This window comes from Gymnoscopelus braueri (assembly GCF_963280865.1).
Source record: "Gymnoscopelus braueri genome assembly, chromosome: 11".
In the NCBI taxonomy this organism is placed as follows: domain Eukaryota; kingdom Metazoa; phylum Chordata; class Actinopteri; order Myctophiformes; family Myctophidae; genus Gymnoscopelus; species Gymnoscopelus braueri.
The window spans coordinates 39,180,302-39,206,307 of record NC_137613.1 but is presented as its reverse complement, the minus strand read 5'-3'; the positions used below and the strand labels follow the sequence as shown (position 1 = coordinate 39,206,307).

Below are 26,006 nucleotides of genomic sequence, written 5' to 3'. Positions count from 1 at the left end.
CTTGCGAGGCTGCAGCGCTGCCTGCCTGGCGAGTAAGGAGGGAGGGTATTGGTCAAACAGGGCCTGCGATCGACCAATCAGGAGTTCGTATGGGAGATCCTGAGGGATGCGAGAGAGAAGATGGTGGACCATGGCCATGTCACACTCTGTCCGTTTCACCTCTTTTTCCCTGTACAGGACGATCTGTGTTGAGGAGAGGAGCCAAGGAAAGGAGAGGGCAGGAAAGGAGGAGTGGAGAGGAAGATTTTATAGAAGTGAAGGAAAGTTTAAAAGAAATATTAGGCCCACCCCCATGATGCGTGTTGTAATGAAGCATGGAGGAAATATGAAGTAGATTCTACTGCCTCTTGTGTTCAGTTTCACCAGTGACAGCTAAGCAGCCCCAACAACAGGCAGATGAAGAGTTAACCCTCACGCTGTGTAAAGTGCCAACCTTGAAGGAGACATGAACTACATTCTTCTCCTTTGGTGTTTCACACACTTCAAACAGAACTCTGCCTCTGCCCAGCCCCTCAACGCAAGCGCGCGCACACACACACACACACACACACGCACATACACACACACATCAGTTGCGTGCACATATGGACACACATACACACACACACACACAACAAAGGGATGCGTAAACACATGGACGCACATACACACGCGCACACACACTTAAGTCTTCAGCTGTGAAATTGCCAACACAGTCTGTGTCAGAGAGGCGAGGAGAAGGAGACCAATCCAGGATAGGAAAGAGAAATAAAAACCCAAACCGCCTTTAATTCCTTTCTCTGCTTTCCTCTAGCGCTAACCTCATCCCTCTCTCTTTATGTCCTTCTCTTTACTTTCACTGACCTTCCCTTTCTCCATTCTTTCCCTATCCCCCTTTTTCCCTCTCTTCATTAGAACGGATCTAATTAACCCTGTGACCTCACAATGCTCTGCCTTACTGTGTGTGTGTGTGTGTGTGTGTGTGTGTGTGTGTGTGTGTGTGTGTGTGTGTGTGTGTGTGTGTGTGTGTGTGTGTGTGTGTGTGTGTGTGAGTGAGAAAGAGAGAGAGCATGTATTGTGCATACTGTATACATATGTATGCCTATCCCCCAAGGGCTTTAGCAAAGAGCTCATTCTGTGTGTGTGTGTGTGTGTGTGTGTGTGTGTGTGTGTGTGTGTGTGTGTGTGTGTGTGTGTGTGTGTGTGTGTGTGTGTGTGTGTGTGTGTGTGTGTGTGTGTGTGCGCATGTACAGTACATACATACGTACACATACAGTACATACATCCTCGATTACTGACAATACCGACAAAACAAACCATCTCATGTAGCCTGTTTCTTTTGTATGGCCAAATACTTAACGTATTTTAAGTGAGCCCCAGTGTCATACAACAAAGGCCAATGCCTCTCCTTGTTTCCCTATCCCCCCCCCCCCTTCTCTCTTTCAATTAGTTGTTGTTATCCAGACTGACATAAAACGTACAAGATCAGAGCAAGCAGCATGAATCCTAGTCAACAAATGATAGGGTAAATGATCAAGTAAATAGAGTGCTGAAGAGTAACACTTTGCAGCACCTGTAGCTTAGCAGGTTAATATATAACATAGCATGTCTAAATAACATATTTGGCATCTGTAGACAAGTAGACAACATACAGTATCTATCTAATAACATGTGAACAATTAACCAACATAGGTAAGCACTTTCTTTCCTCTCTCACAGAATAAAAACTAAATGTGTTATTCTGTTACTGAGACAGCTGGATTTTGTGTCAGTTGATTAACCACTTTAACATGGCATTCTTATTCTTTTTTTCAATACATTTTAGAGTAGCCAATTCTTTTTTTTACCCCTTTTTCTCCCCAATTTAGTCGTTGTGCCAATTGATTCCTCCCCCACACACCTTTCTGTGTTGTCACTGCTGTCGTAGCCTACTGACTCAACCTGCCAGTGAGGAGCCCCCACCCGCCCAACACTCCCCGCTGACAGGTGCCGCCCCCAGCCCGTAGGAGTACGTGTAAAGACCATTATCACCCTCCCCGCCCGGCTTCCCTCCCCCGAACACGGGCCAATTGTGTTCGTGTAGACGCTCGACAAAGCCGGATGCACCACGGTGGATTCGAACCCACTATGGCATGTCATTTTAAGTGTAATTTTCATTTTTTTAATCAACATTTAAAAAAGATCAGAAATAAAAAAAGAATTGCTAAAACAGCAGATCTTCAAGCTCACAACAAGTTCACAACGCAAAGCGTTTGTGAACTTGTATACAGTAGGTTATTTTCACAATAGGGCTTAACTTGGGGCTGTGAGACCGGATAGAAGTCACAGAGACCCTGACTACATCTGACCTGTGATGCGCACACACAGACACACGCAAGTCTTACCGTTGCGGCGAGGTAGATGGGCATGAGGGGATGTGAAGCTAGGAAGAAGTCGTAGAGTCTCAGAGTGTGTCTGAACTCTGATAAAACGTGGCCGTACCATGTGATCAGCCAGGACAGGGCGAAGATAGTTCCCACCTCCGCTCTAAAATGAAGTTATACATAGAATTAACTTCGGCTCCTAATTCATCATCACTACAACCAACCAATAGCTCAGTTATCAATAGGCATTAAGGCAATGTGTGTGTACACATATACAGTTATTATCTTTGTGGGAACTGGGAAGCAATTATTGCCCATCCTAACAATAACCTTAACCACACCTAACCCTAAAATGTGTGTCAAAATCACTATCCGTAAAACAAACCCCTAAACCCCCAAATAACCTGAATATTTTCCCAATTGTAATCCTAACTCCAAATCCATAAAAAAAATTACATCCTCATGGGGAGCAGAAAAATTACTTTTGTGTTCTCAGAGATAATAAAATGAAACATAAACACACACTCACACAAATAAAAGAACATTGATGCCATCTAGTGGTCAGCAATAACAACTTTTCACATAATGGTTCATTTGTCCGTCATGCATGTACCTGACCATGAAGTCGTGCAGTTCTGTGTCCACCTGTTCCAGTATAGGCATCAGGTAGTTTAGAATATGTTTAGTACTGTCCATAGTAGGATCCATGAAATCTCTAGAGAGGCAGTGAGAAAAAGGCAGACAGCGTGAGAGACTAACATGTGATATGTCACTCAGTTTGAGACTAAAACATGTTTTTGTCACTCGCTGAAAATAGCAGATCTACAAGCTCACAACGCATCGCACAACATGTTGTGAGCTTGTAGATCTGCAACACCTGCACATCGCACGCAACACCAGCATGCAACACGAGATTGAACACAAGAAGAGATACGATTACGTTTTGTTTGGTTTTAAATGTCTACAACAAAGCGGCATGGACATAATATGCACAGAGAACAATACTCCACCAAACCTGAGGTGGTGATTGGACAGTGTGTGCAACATGGCGACCGCTGGCCTGACCCCAACCACCAATAGAAGCGTAACGGCTACATCGTGGTAGCCTTGGTAGTAGTGGAGCTGAGGGTTGTTTTTTAAAATCTCCAGCATGAAGTCAATGAGCTGCTCCTGAAGCACTGCCCTCTCTGATGCTGGCATACCTTAGGAAGGAGAGACACATACAGAGCTGGAATACAAATAACTGTTTCAGATGCACTGGTGCTAACTGTACCTCCATAGTCAGAAAAATAGAACATATATCAGATAAAGTATCATTTGCTCTGTCAGTTCTGGATATTCAGATTAGTAAATAATCAGTAGTAATGTGAATACTGAACATTTTTACACCCTAGCAGAAGTCTGCATTTTAAGGTCTGAAGTGAACACGACAAGGTGATGTCGGGCAACCAGCCAGGCATTAGCTGGACCCGATCACCCGATTCAGTATGTTGAATCTGTGTCTGGTTCGCACATATCTATGACATCTCAGAGAAGTTTCGACAGCAAGCAGAGAAAGATAAAGAGAGTGTGTGTGTGTGTGTGTGTGTGTGTGTGTGTGTGTGTGTGTGTGTGTGTGTGTGTGTGTGTGTGTGTGTGTGTGTGTGTGAGAGAGAGAGAGACTTGCACTCTTCAAACACACTCATTTATGGCAAAGGAATATAACGATTGACACTTTTAATTGTAATGGAGGATATTGATCCCGAGTGTTGTGCCGCATAATGGCGTGGGTTGAATGTGACACACCAGAAACAAAAACCTACAGACTGGTCTACTGCCAGTGGGGAAAGAGTCAATTGCCTTTTTTGCAAGTTTTCCCACATTTAAAACATTTGTATATACTTTTGATGTAATTTAAAAGGGGGTATAACCCATTATGGTAAGGAGTCAGTTATTTACTCTCATGCAGGCACAGAACAGTGCCATCAGCTAACCGTCAGCTGTAGTCTGAGCAGTGTTTGGAGCAACTTTTACCATTCACACTTGTTAGACAGCTTGTTCTGTTCAGGCCTTTAAAACATTTATTTTTCTTTTTTTGCTAAATGAGTCCTGAAGCACAGACTTTGTTTGTTTGTTTGTCACCTTTGGGGAACCTCTTTGTTGACCTCCTGACATCCAGGAGAACCTGGTTGTAGTCCTTGTGGTTCTCCCGTACATCTCGAGCTATGGCAAATACATATTTAAATCATTTATTTGATTGATTTCTTTGTTCTTATTAATGATGTAATTATTTTATATTATATACATTATATTTCAAATGGCACTAGACAATACATAAAAAAAAACATACCAGTAAGAACAACATAATGTAAGCTTATATTACTATCCTGTTTTATATGGTAGCTTATATTACTAACCTGGTTTATATGGTAGATCATATACATTGATGTTGAGTAGTTTGGGCCACACTCTCCGCCTCAGGTCATCAGCAAGCAATCCTCCCTCACTGGATGCTGCTCTCCTAAGGGCCTCTATGTCCACTGGATCACTAAAAATGAAAATCATCAGTGTGTCACTCTTCAAAGTGTCTTTTGTGTTCAATTAACCCATTTAGACCTATAACACCTACACGTTGTTATACCTTCCTTTCAATCCGGGGACACCTTTGTGTAAGATTAACTGTTGCTAGTGTGTGTGTGTGTGTGTGTGTGTGTGTGTGTGTGTGTGTGTGTGTGTGTGTGTGTGTGTGTGTGTGTGTGTGTGTGTGTGTGTGTGTGTGTGTGTGTGTGTGTGTATGTGTATATAGCAACATAAAATCTAAAGTTTTTCAGAAAAAAGGTCAGGGTTTAGAAGGCATTTTTAGAATCGGCCTCAGGTCTAAATGGGGTTCTTTTTGGTTCCATTGGTACACTCTTCAGAGTTAAGTTTTGGTTTTACTGTGCACCCATACAGAAGTTAAAACATTGTTAGACTTGGCTATTGCAGAGGCGTCTGCACAGAATTTCAATTTGGACTGCTTCCTGAAGATTGTACCCTGAGACAATGTTGGAGGAGACTGTGAGATAACTATTGTCCTATAACAATGCACAGTAGTGAAAAAAGCTGTTTCTGCATTTGCACCAAAAAACAGCTAGTTAATATTCCTGTTAGCATCAGTGGGTGTGTGATGCTAGACAGTAGACACACACTAGCTCATTATACCATACCAATTATTTTTAATGAGGGACGAGTTCTAGATGGGGGTAAGCTGCATTACAGTATATCTAAAGCTGAGCTTATACTACACAAGTTTCAAACACGTTTGATATTATTGTGGCTGCCTTCGAATAGTCTTTGAACAGATCAGGTGGTTTAAGATGGATCTGTAAACCCCTCACATTACCAGATCATCTGGGCCAAACATCTGTACAGACTAGATTTCTCCTCAGAATGTCAGGGGAGTGAATCTGGGATAAATCTGGATGAAACTTATGTAGTGAAAGCTCAGCATAAGTATAGATATAGAAAAGATGTCCTCATAATATACAGTAGAAAAAGTACTGTACTCTTTAAAGGAAGCAATAGATTAAAGTGTCTCAGGAGAGTCTGGGAACAGGAAGGGTCCTGGTTCAATTCCCAACTGGCTTCTTCTCCCTCCTGGCTTTGTGCTGTAAGTGTCCTTGAGCAAGAGCTACTCCAAATAAGCAGGTTGGTGTCTGGTATGGTTGCCTCTGCCATCAGTGTGTGAATGGGTTAATGTAACGTAAATGTAAATGTCACTTTGGATTAAGTGATGGACAACTATGTACAGTAACTATGTTTTTGTCCACAATATGAACATTGATGCCAACCTGTTTAAAGCCTGGTGGATCTCAACCAACTTTTGGGTCTTCCAAGACTCATTTTCTGTGGAGGAAGGAGAGCAGAGGTGGGTGTAAAGACAGAGAGACTGATATATGGAGGAGCGCAGGTGAACAAAGAAAAAATGGAAATGGGAGAGTGAGAGGGACAGCAGGAGAGATCACACATAAGTTCTAAATAGAATCTGTTAATCATCTGAACTGAGCAAGCACACACATGTAGACGTAGACCAGTAAGTCATCATATTGGTGGAATTAATACATACAGTAGGTAGTACGTAGGTCAAAGTCATCCACACACACACACACACACACACACACACACACACACACACACACACACACACACACACACACACACACACACACACACACACACACACACACACACACACACACACACACACACACACACACACACACACACACACACACACACACAGTCTTCCATGGTAGTAGCAACATTACATCAATTCAGTGTTAGTATCCAAAATCAGGCCCAATAATTAGTAAAGTATAGGGTTGCACCATAAACCTGAAGAATTTGTGTGAATATCAATACTGACTGCTGCCTGGAATTTCATAATTGCGAACTTTCTGGCTAACAAATCAATTACATACATGATGTGACAGTAAAAGATTGTCCAGCTGCACTCCTATGAAACCATATTGTGCACTACATTTGCAAATGTAGGTCGGAATGAATAAAACAATTAAATATTAAAACAGCTTAATAAGAATCCATTGACTATGGTCACTGGATTCAAGTCACTGCCTGGATTCTGGAACCATATGGTCACTGGAATCAAATGGATGGGGCGGCTGGGGCCATGGTTATTTGGGTTCCATGTTGTACCCTCATGGAGTTAAATGAACACTGAGGATTTGTGTGTGTAGGCCTGGCAGTAGCAGATAACTGAAATTGCATGGAACTTTTCCCAGAGGTTGAAAAAGTTCCAGATAACTTCAGTTATTATCTGCCAGTTCAAATTGCTACTTCCAAGTTGGCCACATTTCGCCACGCAAGCACTTGAACTTGAACCTTATACTATAGTGTATTACTACTAGTGTGTAGCCTATATTATGAAGACAAGAGAGAGTATGTCTAAACTTAGAGAAAGTTTGACAAAATATTTTTTTTAATTTCCCAAATATGACGTTTGTTGACTCAGTTCTGTTGTAATGTTAAGATGATCAACACATCTTTATTGATATTTCGCCACACAAATCATAGCAAGATAAAGACGTTTCTGCACGTCTTATAAGTGCTTACAATTTAAGCAGTGTGATGTGATTGTGAATAAAGAAAGCGTGCACAATAATTTAGTTTGTGTTGTATTGTAGACAGTGATCTAATATTGTATTGTAGACAGTGATCTAAAGTAACTAAGTAAATGTACTCAAGTACTTAAGTACAGTTTTGAGGATCTGCTTGTAGATCTGCTATTTTCAAAAGATTGTTATACATTTTGTAAAGCTGTGAAATGTGACATTCTGCATAATGAGTACTTTCTAATTTTGGTACAATTACAACACAAAAAGTATAAGTACATTTTTATACCAATACTTTTGTACTTTTACTCGAGTACATTTTGAATTCCAGACTTTTACTTGTAACAGAGTATTTCTACATTGCAGTATATACTTTTACTTAAGTAAAACATTCGAGTACTTTTTCCACCACTGACTGCAGCTGGATCTGTGTCGTTTTAACTGCTGTTAGACTTGTTGTCTTACCTCTTGTGACAGGAGGTCCGTCATTGCCATTCTCCTTAACGCTACGGTCGCTACCTCCTCCTGCGTTTGTCTTTATTTTATGTCTCCTCGACTTTCTCATCACCAACAAACAGCCCGTATCAACCACAGTGTTGACGCTGTCGTGCCATAGAAAGAGGCACCGTTTCTAAACGGATTGGAACAACGATACAACAAGGTTTCAAACAGTTACAGACACACGAAGAACCGCAAAGAACAGCTGGGACTTTGACAAGCGCAACCTAGCCTGAACGGAAGGCAGGCCTGCTACTGCTCTCTGATTGGTTTAGAAATTTGAGGCTCACCAAACCCACGCATGCTATTGGTTCTGCTCGATGTGTGGATCAATCTACCTTGACTGAAGTTCTGTTTCCGAGGTGGATCGGGTTTGTGCGTGTGCGTTTGTGTGTAAAGTATGGTTTATATTTAATGCTCGGTGTTCAGATCCGGTATCGGGCCCGCCTACTGTATCCGTTCATTTCTATCTATGATTTCCACACTCACAGACAAATCCGTTTCCGTATCCGTTCTAGACCGGATCTGTAAACAAAAGTGAGTTGACGGTTGATCCCAGTCTACAGTACAGGACAGCACGAGCAGTGTAGCAGTTAATCCACTAGGTTGCAGTGTTCTATACCTACCATAGGATACCTACAGACAGATCTTCATAACCAAACGCAAGGTCCCCTTACCGTAGCTAATCTTTCGAAAAACCACAAGTCCCACAATCCACAAGCCGTAACGGTAACACAGTAGAGTGTTCTGTGAGGTCGCAACGCAATCGGCGTCAACGTGTCAACTGACAAATGTGCACTATCTGCTATCTGTTAAAAAATGTTAAAATGCAGTATAAATATTTTAAAAACAGTTTAAACATTTCAAGAAGTTGTTTCAGTGCTTAAAAGCGTTCAAATTGTTTAAAAAGCTCTTGCAATATTTTATTTTAAAAGTTGTGGATCAACATTTCACTGTCACAGTGTTCTAAAAAGTGCTTTTGGTTTCAATAAAAAAAGCTTATTATTTCTGACACGAAGCGTGACGCTTAGTGTCAGATACACAGTAGGGTAGGGTCAGGGTGCCTATTTCACCTCCATGGTCCCCCACCTTTCTAGTCTTCGCAGATGAGTAAGACTGGTTACGAGCGCGCGCGCGCGCGCACACACACACACACACACACACACACACACACACACACACACACACACACACACACACACACACACACACACACACACAGAGAGAGAGAAAGAAGGGGGAGGGGAAGATAGAGATCTGAATAAAACCATAAATCTAGATTGTTTGTTAATAAAATTGTTACTTGAAAAAAAGAATCTACATTTCTTGGGAAAATATACAGCATTTCACCACAACTAAATTCATGAGTGGCATAACTAAATAGAGTGCAGTAGCCTTTGATGTAGGCTGTTTAAATGGAATGAATATATAAACTTATTTCATCATTGTCTTCTCCAAACATCATGCAGTGGCTCACTTCAACTTGATTGAAATTGATACAAAATGTGATTGTTGTAACTTCTGCTATTATTTGTCACCACCTTGACTGAGGTAACCCAGGCCTCCTGTAGCCTACATATACAAGCCCACTGCTGATGGCACAGTAGAAACATAAAGATGCAACGTATTCTCTGCCGATTGGGTTGACAATGAACGACAGGTTATGGCACCGATCTTATGAACCTAATGGTTCAATATAAAAATTAGCCACTTGCATTTTGTTTAACAGCGTGGTGGGTGGATGTGAGGCCTGTGATATTTGCATGTTTGAATATTCATATAACCATAATTTGTAAATGAGGGTGACCGTGTGCCACCAAGCTTTCCGCAATACCTGTGGAAAGCCTGGTCCTTTCCAGTTCATTTCTAACCAGTGCCATCCAGTCCAGAGCCTGCGTGTACTTAAAAACTGGATACGTAATTTTCCAGTTTTGTTTGTTTGTTAATGTCTTAACTGTTGACATGTTTTTATGTCGATTAGCTGATGACGTTATGCATCAGCTAATGGGGATCCTAATAAACTCAAACTCAAAACACACACATACATGCACGTACACAGACCATTTCTATATCCGCTGATTCTCTCAAGGACGGATATGCAAACTGGCAATTGATCCCAGTCAGAGATAGTAGGATGATACCGAGACTGGCGAGACAGCCCAACTTCGATTGATTTCCTGTGTCTGTGTCACATGGGTGCCTGCACTCACACATGCACTTCAAATGCATTGTGCCAACGCCTCTGAAAAGCAAGTTGATGAGTCAGATATGTCCGTTTCCCATGTCATTTTGCCAGGCTGAGGGCAGTGCCGAGTGCTGTGCTGGTGTTCCGGTGTGTAGTTTGTTTTATTTATGTTGGAGTGATGGCTCACTGAAAGAAAACTACACGTGAAATGGCTGTCAAGTCGGGTAAACGCACAGTGCTTCTGTCATGGCAGAAAAATAGGGATAACATTTTCTTTGTTCAAGAAGACTTGCATCAGCAGCACACTTTCACAGGATCTGGTAACATTGATCACTAGACATTCGTGAGATCAGACACAGTTCATACCATTGGCGAGGCTTGGAATTAACTATCTGTCCGTCTAGTTTGTAAGCCAGCCCTGGCTACCACTGAGTTTCCACCCTTTGAGTTTTCCTTGCCCTGGATCTAGAGCAGTGGTTTTCAACCACTTCAGGCCGCGACCTCCCATTCCCAAAATAATCATATTTGAACTGGGGACCCCCCACCCCGACAAGCACTTGGAATTGTAGGAGTTGAGGCATTACATTTAGTTTGACTCGGTTCCACAGATAAATATTGGGAAAATAGCTGATCTACAAGCTTTTTAAAAAAGTCCTTAAATTGTAACTTAACTGTCATAGGGACCATATGGGGGTCTGGAGACTCCCAACCCACAGGTTGAGAACCACTGCCCTAGAGCAGTGGTTCTAATATTTTCATGTCAAGGTCAGGAACCCCTCCCCCAATTAAAAGGAAAAAAAAATGTGCCAGGGACACACACACATAAAAGAAGCTTTGCGTTACAATTTACAAACGTTCTACATTATTCAAATCTTTTCCAAAATTGCCTGATTTTTCACCAAAAAAAAGCTGATCTACAAGCTCATCAACACTGTATGCTGCGACATGTTGTGAGCTTGTAGATCGGCTATTTCTAGTATAATAGTAGAATAGAGTAAATTGGTTTAGACTCTGAGTTCACTAATTTTGCTGGGGATCCCCTGGAACCTCCTCAAGGACCCCACTTTGAGGTCCTGGGCTCTGAGTCTGCAACATCCAACATGCATGCACATTGCACAACCTTGGTCTCCTGAATAGTGCGGCCTACAGCCAGGGGATATCGGTTTTCTACCCAAACCTGGCAACCCAGTTTTACAACTGAACTGCACGGCTTCACCTAGGCGTGTTTATATGGCGTTGTTTTCCCCCAATCTGGCAACAACTCGTCCTGCGTGGCGTCAAATCACTCAATCACAGTCTCTCCGATAGCACAGACGGGAGACAGAGGGAAGCTTCAGGTCACTCTCACTGACACTCACAGCAGTTTTAACAAGAAGCGATGTCCACCACCAGGTAAAAAACTGACCACGGCAAACCGGCTGAAATGGGCGACAGAGCCGAGATGTCCTCCCGCCGGAGGAGAACCACCCTCGGTGGCGGAGGATCAGCGACACATGTGAAACAAATGAACGGGAGCAGATCGCACGCCGAGGCGGCCGCTGGAGTGATCACAGCCGAGGAGGTGTCCTCCATGCAGAGCAGCAATGGGAAGGTGGCGGAGAGGGAGCAGCAGCAGCATCCCAGTCCCACCTCACCACGCAGTCCGAAGGAGAGGAGCAAAGTAGAAGAGATCAGCGAGAGGCTAGGGTGAGCGGCCACTGCTACCGAAAACAGCTGATCTACATGCCAACAACGCGTCGCGATATGTGGGCTTGTAGATCAGCTGTTTTCGGTATGAGACACAGTCGTACGAGGAGACATAAAGAGGTTTGACATTTATGTCAAGAAAACATGTTCATCATAAATCAACAATATGGCTCAAACCTATAGGGCTAGTTAAAAACATAGCATAATTCATTCTTTTGTTTTGTGTCCTAGGCTATTATTAGTTATATTTGGTCTGCTTTTTATTTATTTATTCTTTTTTATATTGTCAGTAGTTGTATTGTGTGTATATAATAGTATCACATACATGAACAATAGTGACATGATCGCATTAGTTATAACATTATTTTGAAACCAAAACAAATTAATTGCAACACAAACTGTAACACAACAGCAACAGTTAGACAAAAAAGAGAGACAACTCAAATAGTCAAGCAAATGATCAATAATAGTACAAGTTAAACATTAGAGATTATGCAATATATCTAAGATATTTAAGATATGTAAGTTTTAAAAGCAAGGGATACAGGGACACAGAGGGATATTAGCATTTGTATTGCATATACAGAAAAGTACGGCACTGTTATGAGCAATGAGCATGAATGGAGCTCTCTGTAAATAAGCTTGTGCTTTGACCAAGCTTGTAAATTAGATAACAGACTACCAATGAAGTTACTAGATGGCTGTTTTCAGAGTTTAGCTTCTCTCTTGCTTGCCATTAACATAGATGATAATTAAGTTTAATTTCCCTGTCAATCAAGGCTACTGGAGTCAAGACAAGAGTTTATTTGTGCTGCCAGAGAATGTTTGATAAGATCATCATATAGTAGCTGATCTTTTAATCTGGACCTGATCTTTTAATATGGACCTATATCACGGTTTCACAAGCTAGGTTTCCACGTTGATAGTGGGCAAATCTTTCCCTAAGCTGTGGTGAATTACACTTTATTAGGGCTTGTCCTTCTGAAATCCAAAGCCATTTAGTGTCCAAATATAATGTAGTCTGGCCTAATGGTATGTGAAGATGTGTTGGAAGCAGAACTGAGACAGTCTTGACAGTCAAGAACACCTGGTTGCTGTGAGTTGCTTCTGATTGAGTTGTTCTTCAATACTCTGGACCTTGGGAGCCCTATAATTAACCTTTGGTTTATTGAATTGAGGTCAACTGGAGCTAGAACCCAGTCCTGATTTGAACCTGCAGCCTCCCATGTCAATAACACCACACCTCCCTGTCTGTGTTGTGGGCACTGTGTTGTGTGTCCTGAAGCAACCCTACTGCACCAGGATGTTTAAATAAGTGAGTGGACCTCTATGTGCTCTTAAATCAGAAGTGTGGAAAAGTCATCCACGTTTCGTTTTTTCTTTAACCCTTTGCTGGAGGGTTAAAATTCTAGCTCAAATAATTACATGATCCAATTTTATTTAGAAAGCACATTTAAAAACAACCAACGGCTGACCAAAGTGCTGCACAGCAAGAAAATAACAACACACAAAATCATCAAATTAAAACACACAAAAAACATCAAAATAGATTACTGTGGTGTCCACTGTCCAGTAATCTGTCTATGTAAAATACACCATTCTAGGTCCCTTGATGGAAGCTAATGAAATCCTTGATTTGCTGGCTAATGTTCAATAGCTCAACATAAATCCATGTACAGGATTAACAGTACAGTGTAATGTAGTCTCATCTACAAACTGTCAGCACAAATACTGACTTTGTTTCTGTTAAGGATACAGTGACAAGAAATCACACACCCCAGCCAAAACAGGGTCATAATGCGTACTAGACATTGTAACCAGCAGTGTAGATCTTTATTTAGATATGATAAGTCTACAACTTGAACTTACTGTCAGAAATGTAATGCAATACGATTTCTTGTCAGAAAGTCCCAACATTGGAGATAAAAAAAGATGAAATACAGTATGTGTGTGATTTGGGTATTTCACCCTGCCACTGAGGTGATCAGATTTACAACACTTTATGCAGGCTGGCTATGGATGCAAATGGGTTGGTCAGACTTTGTAATGTCCAAACCCTTTGCGAACAGTGCACCTTGGTGTTGCGAATGCAAAATTGTCCTGCCCCACCCTCCTGACCTGTGTACAACAGGTTGTGAAACATCATATTTCATAATTTCTCAGTTGTTGCCTACATTTCTTTTGGCATGTCTCCGAGGCTCCTCCCCTAACAGCTGTCAAGTGGAGAGAAGCCACATGAAATCTTTACCACATTAACCCCGGTGTCCCTATTGTTAAAGGTGAACAGCTGAACACAATAAAAAAACAAGTTTTAATATGAAAATAGCTGATCTAGGGTTTGATTCCACCGCAGTGCGTGTGCATCCAGTTTGCCCAAGTGTCAGGGGGTCCAGTGACTTATCAATGTGCCTGTGACTCTTCCAGGCTGGGGTAACGCCTGTCAGTGAGGAGAGTTGAATGGGAGGAGTAGCCTCACCTGCCGTAGGGTGCAATAGCAGTGGCAACACAGAAATCTGTGGGGAGGGTTGATTGGCATAATTACTAAACTGTAAGAAAAAAGGGGTACAAATAATTGTCTACTCTAAATTTAAAAAAGGAATAAAATAGCAGACCGTTGTACGACAAAGTATGAAATAGGTTTCAAAGATTACACATAATCAGAACTCCTGAGTCCTGTCTCCTTTGTCTGTGTCTCTCTGACATCTGACCTTCCATTTATACCCTCATTTTCACATGCCATGCTCTCCTCACTGCACCTCCCCTCCTTCCTTTGACCCAACCTTCTATCTCGACCTCATTGCTCCTCTTTCCTCCCTCACCAACTTGCTCCTTCCTTCTCCTATACTCCTTCTTTCCCATCTTCTTTCTGTTATTTGTCTACACTTTAGAAAAAAGTGTCACAGGAATAATGGAGAGACAGGAAGCTGAAGGCAGGGAGGCTGTAAGGGCATGACACTCAGGTCTCCAGAGTCCAGCCATAATCAAACTGAAGATTATGGGGTCAACGCAGTATCCGGTCATCTGCTGGCATGCTCCAGTCAGTTGCTAGTCTAGACTCTAAGGCTAACACTGTAGTTTACCTTGCTGTCAGGCTGTGCCAAAGTTCACACAGTCAGTTCAGTGGAGAGATTTAGTACACAGAGAAAAACAATCTATTGGCCTCCAAGGTTGAAAGTTCAGAATCCATACAGAGACATGCCAAGTGTGTGTGTGTGTGTGTGTGTGTGTGTGTGTGTGTGTGTGTGTGTGGGTGATAGGCCAATGATAATTGGGGACAGAATTGGTGTCTACAAATTGATTTTACCTCATGGAATGAATGTAAGCCAATACAATGTTCTCAAAAGTTTACTAAATATGTGTGTGTGTGTGTGTGTGTGTGTGTGTGTGTGTGTGTAGCTGTCATGTCCTTCAAGAGTCCCTCCTCAGCTCTGCCAGTGGTTACAGCAATTACAGAGGGATCCTCAACTGGTGTGTTGTTATGCTGGTGAGTACAACCACCCACCACTGCGGCACGTTGACGTTGGCTCTTCTTTCACACCCCTGATGAGTCGCAGATGTGCCAAAACTGTGAATTCTATGAAATATGTTGAAACCTTTCTCTGCCTTTACCCCCATTCTTACACTGTATTTCATGGAGTGTGTGAGTGAGTAATATGACTCACAAACCAATACAGACAAACTAACAGGAACAGTGACTAATACATCGTCTCCTTCTCTCACACACACACACACACACACACGCGCGCACACACAGTTTCTTGGTTTCACTAGTGTCGGTGAAGTTGTGGTTCAACATGCTGTGTTTAACGTTTAATCTGATATTGATAGCCTGCTGCTCCAACACACACACACACACACACACACACACACACACACACACACACACACACACACACACACACACACACACACACACACACACACACACACACACACACACACACACACAATTAACCGTTGCGTGCATCTTATCACTTATCCATCGTGGCGCTGTGAGAGGTCTGATAATTTACTATCATAATATCTTTCCGCATTGGGGCAACAACAGTTGTTTTAAGTTCCTGTTTCTACCATTTCAGATAAGGTTTGACAGAGTTGTCACATTTTCACCTTGATACATTTACTTTGTTGACATTTGAACTTCATTGTCTAAAGTGAACCCCTCTGTTTAGCTGTACTGTGCCAGTGCAGATATATTATTACTATTCAGTGGGTCTAAATAGTTCATTTAGTAATCCAAAATAAATTGGGCTCTACATTTCAGTAGATAATATTACTGGTAACCCTTTCAATTGTTCTGTTTATGATCTGTATTAATCCATTGAAATGTAGGTTTAATTAACAAGGTGACTAAAACACTGTTCATTAACACATCCACCGCCAGAGGTTAATCTCATAATAATGTACTCACCTGCCAAGGTGTTTTTGTTGTTTTTTTGTTTTTTTCATGTCGCCATAGATCTTGTTAAAATCCTTAAGATTGAGCCGTGAACGGTCTGTTTACGTCCGCGAGATCTCCCTGTATCTCCCAGTGAAGACCGCATGTCAAACGGACTTCCATGACTGTAGTTAGAGCGGATTACGTTAAACAGTGAAATGCGAGGAGAAAAAACTACAGGAAGAGAATTGAGTTTCAGTTTCGTCTGTAGAATGGGAGCGGGCGTGATCGTCGAAACCGGATCCCAAATAATTCTATTTCCTGTCATCAAACCGGAAACGGAAGTGGATCAAAAAAATTCCGAAAGTGCACCCGGACCGCGCATGCGCGAAAAGACCGCAGCCCGTAGGACTACGGGCTCGGCGCTTAACCGTTGGATTTAACGGCCCGTAGAACTACGGGCCCGGCGGTAAAGGTGTTAACATGGGTTTTGTATCCAGTCTAGATTTGAATTATTCACATCTCACTTACACTGCAACTGCCAGTTAAAGATGCAGGGCATTGTTTTTTTCCTGAATATAGAATATGGGCTTTGTTGTGGCATGATAAACGCAGCACAGCCAAGTTGAGCCAACCAGCATGGATGGAGAGAACCAAAATGTCAAAATGCTGAGAAATTAAGAGCTGACTGCAAAGTATGGAGTAGAGTAATTCCCTAGTTATTCCCCTAGTCGGTTGAGTGGGAAGTAACCGATTTCTCCTGGAGCTCTTCGCTGAAACATTTTAAAGCTTTGCTACTGTCAATATCTATCTATTCAGACTTTGTGGTTGGTGATGGGCATGCAGCTTCAGTGGCCTATTGCCAAGCAGATCTGGATCTCTACCAAGAGTTTTGTAATTCTGCTGTCCAGGCCTAAGGACACTGGGACAGGGGTTAAGCTGGACAGTCCTCTGCAGGAGCTAAAATAAGGGTCCCAAGCAAAATGCACTGCATTACTGGCTTGTGTTCCTTTATCTGCTTGCATATGTCATGAGTTCTGTTCCATAACCTCATCTTCCTAGCCACTAAGGGGTAAAATGACACGTCGCAATGTTTATTGCTAATATAACCGGGAATGAAAACGCATAGTGTACATTGTACTGTATAATCTCAAAACAAGATGAAAAGCATCAGGAATTAGGGATCAGTGAAAAGTAAGTAAGTAAGTAAGCCTTGCCGAGCTATGTCAAGTCAAGTCAAGTTTATTTGTATAGCACATTTAAAAACAACATCAGCTGACCCAAAGTGCTTTCCAAACAAAGAACGGATAGACCTTAGTCTATTTACAAAGCAGAGTAAAAGGCATAAAGAGACAAAGTGCAGTAGAGACAATAACAAAACGGAACAAAACAAATAAAAACACGGCAGGGACAAAGAAACAACAGACAGAGAACCTCAATCTACGTTAAAAGCAAGAGTAAAAAAGTGGGTCTTCAGTTTTGATTTAAAAATCTCAATAGTGGGACTTATCTTAATGTGAAACGGGAGATTATTCCAGAGTATGGGTGCAGCCACGGAGAAAGCCCGGTCACCTTTGGTAATGAGGTTTGTTGAGGGAATGTATCCCATAGGGTAGGAGCCTATCTCCTGTTTCTGTTGCGTGAGGCAGCTTGATGTACATGTACACCCCCTGGACATGACGCTGGTATGTCGCAGGGACTTACGCCCCAATCCAACCCTTTATGCTGAATGCCAAGCAGGGAGGCATTGGGTCCCAATTTTATGGTCTTTGGTATGACCCAACCAGGGATCAAACCTCGACCTCCCAATCTCAGGGCGGACAGCCGGACACTCTAACCGCAAGGCCACTGAGCTGGTATATCAGTGAAAAGAGCAACCTCAAATTATTACACGGTTGATCATTTAGTTTCAACATTATCTGTATATTTATTTGTAGTACTGATAGGGTTGGCCAACCGGTAACCGCTAACCGTTAACCGTTAAGAAATTGGCCACCGGTTAACACTAACTGCTAATGGTTAACCGTAAAAAAAAAAAAACACCATACACCTGCAACCACACGTAACTTCCACTTTATTCTTCTTCTTCCTCGTCTTTGTATTGGTATTGTTAGTGTTGGAGTGCCTCAGTGCGGCTGCAGAGTTCATGTGCAACCTCTTCCAGAGAGAGATAGAGACACTAGAAACTCTGCTGGAGACAAAACAAACTGTGTAGACTTGGCCCTTTGAAATAAAATGTATTTTGGCCATAAAGAAAATATATATATATTTTGTATCGATTAATTAACCGTTAAGGCCTAACGGTAACCGGTTAATAAAATGTCTCCATTTGGCCATCCCTAAGTACTGATGTTCCATTAGTAGCCATAGATCTAATCAGCCTCCTGTATGAGAGCTGGATTTGTATTGAAACCTTTACTTCATTGATGTTACTGGAGTAAAAGTGAATGTAAACTACATCCCTTAATTCCTTTTTCTTTAGCTGGTGCCGTCGGTGGCACATCATCCTCGTTCACTGTTTACAGCACAATAGTGAAAATGTGAATTTGGCGCTTGCCTGTGAAATGCATCATGGGAACGCAGTGAAAGACCAAAACACAGATTTCTGTCAATATGGGCTGTATTCTAGATATTGTAGTTTCTATAGACTATAATAATCATCAACAATTAACTGTAATGCACATTACATGGCTCCAGACAAATGTTTTAGTTGGTTGCACTGGTGTGGCTAACTTTTTCATATAGGTGCACCGGCATATCATTTAGATGCACCCACACATACACACACATAGACAGACCTGCTAAATAAGGTGCACTGGTGCGACCAATGACAATTTAAATGCACCAGACAGATTTTTGGGTGCACGTGCACCCAAAACGGGTGTACTCTGGAGCCCTACATCAAAAGCATCTATAAAATGTATTTAAGGAAAAATTGCCATGTGGAAACATTTGCTTTCTCAGGACCACATAGAGTACAGTATGTTTGTGTTTCAGTAACCTGAGAAGTAACAAGCCACATGGTTGTGACATTGTGGGTGACTAGTAGTCTATAATGTGTCCGCCTACTCTCTCTTTCATATGTCTCCACAGTGCAGAAGTGCTATAAACATAATCTAGGGAACCTTTCTGTAGTGTATGGTTGGTTGGTTGTTTTTTATCTATGTGTGACCTTGATAATTGATTATCACAATCACACTCTTGATTCTCCTAAATGATAAAACTAGAGTCTAGACTTTGAACTTTGGTATACAATCTAATCCTGAACTTTATGCTTTGTTGTGGTTTTGTCTCAGGTGCTCAGCAATGCACGCCTCTTCTTGGAGAACCTTATAAAGTGAGTATATTGTACAAGGTACATTTCACCTGTGTTTAAGGTCAAAGCTACAGTATACGTTTATCTCTAATATTTCTTCTCATCACTCTCCCCACCCTATTCATCTAAACTCCTCTCGCAGACCACTTATAATATTTTATATGGTGTCATATACTTTAAAGTCAAATTCTATACTTAAATATGTCTCTCTGTGAAGCTCCCTTAACGACGCTTTCATTGTAAAATGTTCTCCCTTTGCCCTCTCTCCTCCCAGGTATGGGATCTTGGTTGACCCCATCCAAGTAGTGTCTCTCTTCTTAAAGGACCCCTATAGCTGGCCAGCAGCTTGCCTGATCATTGGTATGGAACACTCGCTTTGATGCCTGTGTATTTCCCAAATGAACGATGTTTCATAAGGCATGATGTACATCTGTAGGTCCATGTGTGACAACTTCTGCTGAGGTTTAAAGGGTGGAAAGATAACATTTTTATGAAAATTAATAATAAAAAGAAAATGATACACCCACAGAGCTTTAAAAAAAAAGTGGAATCAAAGTATAGTTATATATAGTCAAATTAAAAAACATTATGGTTGTGAAATAATACGTTTATACTTTTGTCGGTCCAGAAAAACTAAAAAATCCTTGGAGGCAGCCATCACATTCAAGGTTGGAAACTACATGATTGCTGCCTTATAGACACTAGACCAGGGGTTCTCAAACTTTTTTATACCACGACCCCATATTATGAGGGATTTTTTTTGGCGACCCCATCACCCCCCCCGCACCCCCCCCATTGCGATTCCACCCCCGCGAAAACGGGCTTCGTTGTTCCGTGCACATGGTAATGGTCAATGGCTGTGTGCAAATTCAGATCAATTGCTCCAGGCACTGAGGAGAACCGGGCAGAAGAGATTTTGGTCTCACCACGATTTTGGGCTCACCGCCCTCACAGAGGATGACAGGGAAATAGCAAACTTTATGCAACAGAGGTGTGGTCTATTTTGCCTTATTTGCACTCTTTAGTCAAAGAGTGCAACTTTCATCAGGTTCTGCCTTGAGTCCACACAATGCATGGTCTACAGTAGTACACTGAATTGAACAGATGCTTAAAGCATAGAAACATGTACAGAAATTGGTGTTTAATCTCAGCTAGTGTTTGTTCAATCTGTATTTATTCAAGGAAGGCTGACTGAGGGCTGTATCTCAGTGACGATCTTCGTTTACCCACAGTTCTCACTTCTGGGCCGTCCACACCAAGAATGATGATAATGTGAGCATCCACACTGATGAACGATAACGTGTAAACATGAATGTGAGTGATGCGGTGAACGTGAAGCCCTGTACAATTCGAGGGATTTTGATTGGCTGACAGTGTTTCTATCAAATTTCTCTGAAAGTAATCCCAATGATATCATTTGCCAATGTTGTCGTCATTATATTTGTGGTGTGGACTCTGCCATCCATTTAATTAGAACGATTTGTAAAATGTAGTTATCGTTCTTGGTGTGGACTGGACAGCCCTTTACAGTATACACAACAATGCCAACCATAAATGTGCCTAAAACGGTACCAAAGTTAGATGATGCATAGCAACATTCATACAGTCTATTCACATGGGCATTAAGCCTGCATACCCGCTTGGGTCCATGGGATCATATGAATAGATGCGTTAATACGCTTCACGTAGAAAACACAATTCAACTTGGCGGCGGGCGTGTGGGTGAGACGAGCACGAACATGACAGTTTCACGTAATTGCGCCCGCTTGTCACTCCGCCTCCCTACTTTCCCACTCGCCTCTCATAGAAAAACTGGAATCGATAAGGTGGGCAAGAGCACTGGATAATGAGTGTTAATATGGAATGAATATACTCATAATTAGGACCAAATACTTTTAACGTAGTGGTGAAAATACTGGGCAGTTACACTGGCTAAGAATGTTTCCTGTAGATTTTGACATCCAAGCACATAAGTACATTTGTTCTCCCACGCTCTGCAGCTATCCTCCGCCACTTGTCTCACTATCTTTATCTTTTTCTACCATCTGGTTCCCTCCCACTAGGTTAGTTATTAATCAACTTGATTTCCCATAATGTATAAGGTCGAATAAGGACACAGTTGTTCAGCAACAAACCCCACACAACCGGGAGGATCGTTGCATTATCTTTTCTTAAGATGAAGTTTTTAAATGTCTGCATTTTAATTGTTTGTGTCACAGTGCTCTGTGGGTGTTCACTACAGCAACTTTACATAACTTCTTTCTCTTTAACCAAAAAGCCATACAGTAGCATTACACAAGTCCTTAGTGTTCATTCTCCATTTGTAATTCCCAAACGTGTAGCAAATAGTAACCAAATGGTTACATTTGTACACTTTTTGAGTTAAATTAACACTGATGATTTTACTGTGTAGTGCATACTATACGTCTTTTTAATGGGTGGCTCCTAACCCAGACAATGTCATTACCAATGCTTAATGTGTTTAATGCTGTAACCCATAACTTTTATGACGTTCTCTGGATTTGAACCCGGGTTTCCTGCATGAGAGACCAAATGTCCAAGATGTAATGCCCACTTGTCCATGGTAGATTGTGCACTTATGCGCTTCAGGCAGTACTACCAAGGGCACCAGGATCAAAATTTCTCAATGAAAGCATACATAGTATTGTATTAACATACTTTACCATATAAAGATTGGTTATTCATTCAAATAAGTTCCGGATTGCAGCTTTAAGTCACTGTGGTTATACAGTACATCATGCTTTCAATAAAGGCATCAGCTGAATGCTTAAGATATGATTTCAGTGAACGTGTTATGGTCTATGCTGATTAATGTTATTCTTTTCTCTTGTCTTTATTTCTCTAGGGTCTAATGCGTTCATCATGGCATCTTTGTACACAGAGAGACGTCTGGCTGTGGTAACATTTCTAAATAATGATAATTTTTTTACTTCCATCGTACGATGTTGTCATGCATAAAAAAATATTTCACAACGCGTTGCGATGTGATTTGTTCATTCCTAGAGTGCATAGGCGCCGTGGGAGGGAGTCAGAAGGGCCTGAATGTCCCCCAGGACACTATTGCGATCGACTGGTCTATTTATTAATTTATTTTTCCCGACTGGCGTTGGTCTAGCACCCCACCGTTTCCCATTGTGTTGTGCAATCGTCGTTGTGTATTGGCTGCATGCTTGCCGCAATGACCGTTCTGTTTTACTGGCTACATGCAGTTGCTCTCTCAACTCGGATCAACTAGATGCCAAACAAGCTAATACACAACAAATAGTTGTTCTTCGTAAACTGGCTGTTGGTGTGAAAGAAGGGGGGCTCGGACTCCAGGAATCAAGTGCTGCTATGATATACTGACTGACCAGGGATCAGATTACTGCTGGGCAATATATGGGGGAACAAAGATGTTCCCTCGTCAGTTAAAGTGAGAGCCGAGAGCGCAGCACAAAGCACATCAAACTATACCTCTGTGGAATCAAGTGCACCGTGGCATGTATGATCATGGATCCGATTCCTTATTAATGAGGTGAAAACATGCAATTTAATGTCATTGTGACTGTCTCTTATTGTAGGCTGCTATACAGCATGGAGTATAGTAGCTGACATCTCGCAGGTTTTATAACTGCAAAGTGCCTTACAGCCTTCAAATGTCAAAACATTTTCGTAAATGACTGCCCTACTTCATCATACAAGAGTGTTGCACAAAAGTAGTGAAAATAGCCTATCGGCTATTCTCTTTATAATAAAAAAGGGACAACATACAAGGTTTCCATCCGACAGCAATGATATATTATATTGATCTGTGCCCTCCATCTCTCTATTTGTGCTATCTTTCCAGGGTACCATCTCAGAAAGAACAGGATTGGTGTTGCACATCATTAACCTGGCTACCATACTAATATTTCCAGCAGCTACTATACTCATATTGACATCCATGACCCCAGGTACACACACGTTTGTATTACTATACTTATGAGACATCAATGTTTTGATAGATTTTTTTTATTTTTTTGCATTTTTTAATCCTAACCCTAAAGCCAAAAATAGCTGATCTAAAAGCTCACGACACGTTGTGAGCTTGTAGATCTGAGTATTCTCTGTGCACACACACTTTTAGGATATGGCACATGAAGTGCATGTTAAAATATTTGACAAGATGCATGATGCTATCTTTTGTGCATGTACACAGGTTCAAGTATTTGAAATGTGCGTCTGTCTGTGTGTGTGTGTGTGTGTCAGCGGGTGGTGTGTTGTCTCTAGGTGTCTACACTGTGCTGTTTCTCAAGCTGTATTCCTACAAAGACACCAACAGGTGGTGCAGAGAAGTCAGACATGCCAAGGCCAGGAGACTGACACGCTCCAACTCATGTAAGTATACCCACGCACGCAGACACACACACATACACACACAATTAACCTAGCAGATGCAAATCAACAACTTTCTACTTGGAAACGCATGCAACCACTTGTATTACGATATATTGATTGACAGATTGACCTGCGCAGGTCAGTCTTAGCTCTAGCACAGATTTATCACATTTAAAGGGATACTTCACTTTCGGGCCGGGGACACATTTAAAAAAAATATTAAAAATAAATGAAAAAAGTTATGGAAAATTCATGGCCCCCTCACACATTAGTAGGACACTCTAATGCGTGAGGGGGCCATGAATTTTCCATAACTTTTTTCATTTATTTTTAATATTTTTTTTAAATGTGTCCCCGGCCCTAAAGTGAAGTATCCCTTTAACTGCAGTCCAGTGTTGCTACTGCCACCTTGTGGTGGAAATGCTACATGCACTCAATGGCTCATGCACTCAAACCTGCTAGAAGTCCAATGGTTCAGATCAATGGTCCAGATAAAAAGCTTTACAAGTTGTAACACTAGTCACAATGAGCATTATTATGTATTATATATATTTATTATATATTTTGAGTCTGATTACAAACGCCTCTTAGTGAACACCAACACTTGAATATGTTCGTTACTGTAGATCCAGCAGCTCAGTACCGTTTCTAAAACAGTGGTTTGGTATAGACAAAGTACAATATTTAAATTGATCAACTTTGGTAGAACATAGGGTTGTATAGCTACCTGAGTGTAATATAAGTAAATAACTTTGTCTGTGGCCTAGACACCATGAGGTGTAGTACACCTCACACAAATCAATCGTATCTGTCCAAATATTGTCGATTTTCTTTGTTTCGTCTGTGCTCTGTGATCGTGTAACGAGTGGTAGTGATTCCATTCACTGTCATTGCATGGCAAACCAGGTTTCAAAATCAATCAAGATTCAAGATCTCGGAGCACACAAGCAACAGATGAAGATGATTGACAATATTTGGACTTATATCATGTACAGGTTCTACCAATGCTCAACGTGGCTTTAAATATTTGTTTTACTTAATATATTGGGTTCTGAACTGATGTAAGCACACAGAGTAGAAGTGATGCCGTCTTAAGTGTGCATGTGTTGTTTTTCAGGTCCAACTGTAGCTCACAATATGCTCAATGGTTCTACAGTGCACACTCATGTCTCCTACCCGGGCAACCTCACCCACAGAGGTAACCATGACAACAGTCTGACAGACCAACACATTCACAACACATTCACTATGCTATTGTGCCGTGAGATAATCTTTCAAACCGCTGGACCGATCAGCACCACATTTCTTGTGCACGCCGCCAGAAGGCCTAAGAAGTACCTACTTAACTTTTAAGAAGTACCTACTTAACTTTAAGTTCATAACAGAAGTCAATGGCAGTTTAATCGGGATGAAACCTTGCCCAAATATGGAGATGACTGACATAATAGTTCTGATGTAATAATACTGACTTCATAGACTGACTACATGAAGTCTGTCATCCATCCACAAAAAAACACATGATTATTAGATCTAACCTTTGTGTTAAAGATAACTAGACTGGCGCCCTTCGGGAAAGCAGCGTCCGAAGTCAGGAATACGTGGTCACTGGTCATCATACATGTTACGAGGATCACAGTGTGACAGACGGAGATTTGGTGAATTATCCTTTCTGAGTTATCACTAATAAAAGGTTTTATTAATTATACTTTTTAGTGATTCATATCAGATATGTCAAGGTGCTTAACAGAGCAGGTACAGCATAAAAATGAATGAACTATAGCCATGTCCAACATTCCCTCTTCCCTTTTTATCATGGTGGTGTTTGCTGGAATATGTATCATGGACCAACATAATTCTCCAGCAGACCTAGACAACCTCACACACAGCAGCAACTGTGACAGCATAACATATCGATGTTTTAAATAAACCTTAAGTTGTATTTACATTGCAGGCATTAAGGTGACACTGTTACCCAGAACAACTTACACTGCGACACTTAAGCACAGCTGTAGGACAACCTTTGCTTTGTCAACGAGTCTACATCAAGATTTTAACCACTTAAGCCCTATATACTTTGCTAGTGTAGTGTGTTCAAGGTTCAAGGTTACTTTATTTTGTCTCCCTTGCGAGAAAT

General features: G+C 41.5%; 2 protein-coding genes across 3 annotated transcripts in view; one reads left to right on the top strand and one right to left on the bottom strand.

The window, feature by feature from the left end:
* LOC308094622 (TBC1 domain family member 20) overlaps nucleotides 1–8,131 on the bottom strand; it is a 13,703-nt gene extending 5,572 nt beyond the window's left edge. Inside the window, exons 1-8 of the mRNA XM_080441386.1 lie at nucleotides 7,898–8,131; nucleotides 6,152–6,206; nucleotides 4,739–4,869; nucleotides 4,464–4,544; nucleotides 3,358–3,544; nucleotides 2,956–3,057; nucleotides 2,364–2,505; nucleotides 1–183 (exon numbers count right to left, since the gene is read on the bottom strand). The exon at nucleotides 1–183 is cut by the window's left edge and continues 2 nt beyond it. Coding sequence (XP_080297512.1) covers nucleotides 1–183; nucleotides 2,364–2,505; nucleotides 2,956–3,057; nucleotides 3,358–3,544; nucleotides 4,464–4,544; nucleotides 4,739–4,869; nucleotides 6,152–6,206; nucleotides 7,898–7,997 — 981 coding nt within the window. The 5' untranslated portion in view covers nucleotides 7,998–8,131. The remainder of the gene's footprint in view (nucleotides 184–2,363; nucleotides 2,506–2,955; nucleotides 3,058–3,357; nucleotides 3,545–4,463; nucleotides 4,545–4,738; nucleotides 4,870–6,151; nucleotides 6,207–7,897) is intronic.
* Nucleotides 8,132–11,437: 3,306 nt separating this feature from the next.
* Nucleotides 11,438–26,006, top strand: part of dgat1a (diacylglycerol O-acyltransferase 1a) — a 49,049-nt gene continuing 34,480 nt past the window's right edge. For both annotated transcript variants that reach the window (XM_080443305.1, XM_080443304.1), the window contains exons 1-8: nucleotides 11,438–11,801; nucleotides 15,198–15,285; nucleotides 19,476–19,516; nucleotides 19,770–19,855; nucleotides 22,362–22,414; nucleotides 23,343–23,448; nucleotides 23,744–23,872; nucleotides 24,990–25,070. In XM_080443305.1, the coding sequence (XP_080299431.1) occupies nucleotides 11,539–11,801; nucleotides 15,198–15,285; nucleotides 19,476–19,516; nucleotides 19,770–19,855; nucleotides 22,362–22,414; nucleotides 23,343–23,448; nucleotides 23,744–23,872; nucleotides 24,990–25,070 (847 nt within the window). In that variant the 5' untranslated portion in view covers nucleotides 11,438–11,538. The remainder of the gene's footprint in view (nucleotides 11,802–15,197; nucleotides 15,286–19,475; nucleotides 19,517–19,769; nucleotides 19,856–22,361; nucleotides 22,415–23,342; nucleotides 23,449–23,743; nucleotides 23,873–24,989; nucleotides 25,071–26,006) is intronic.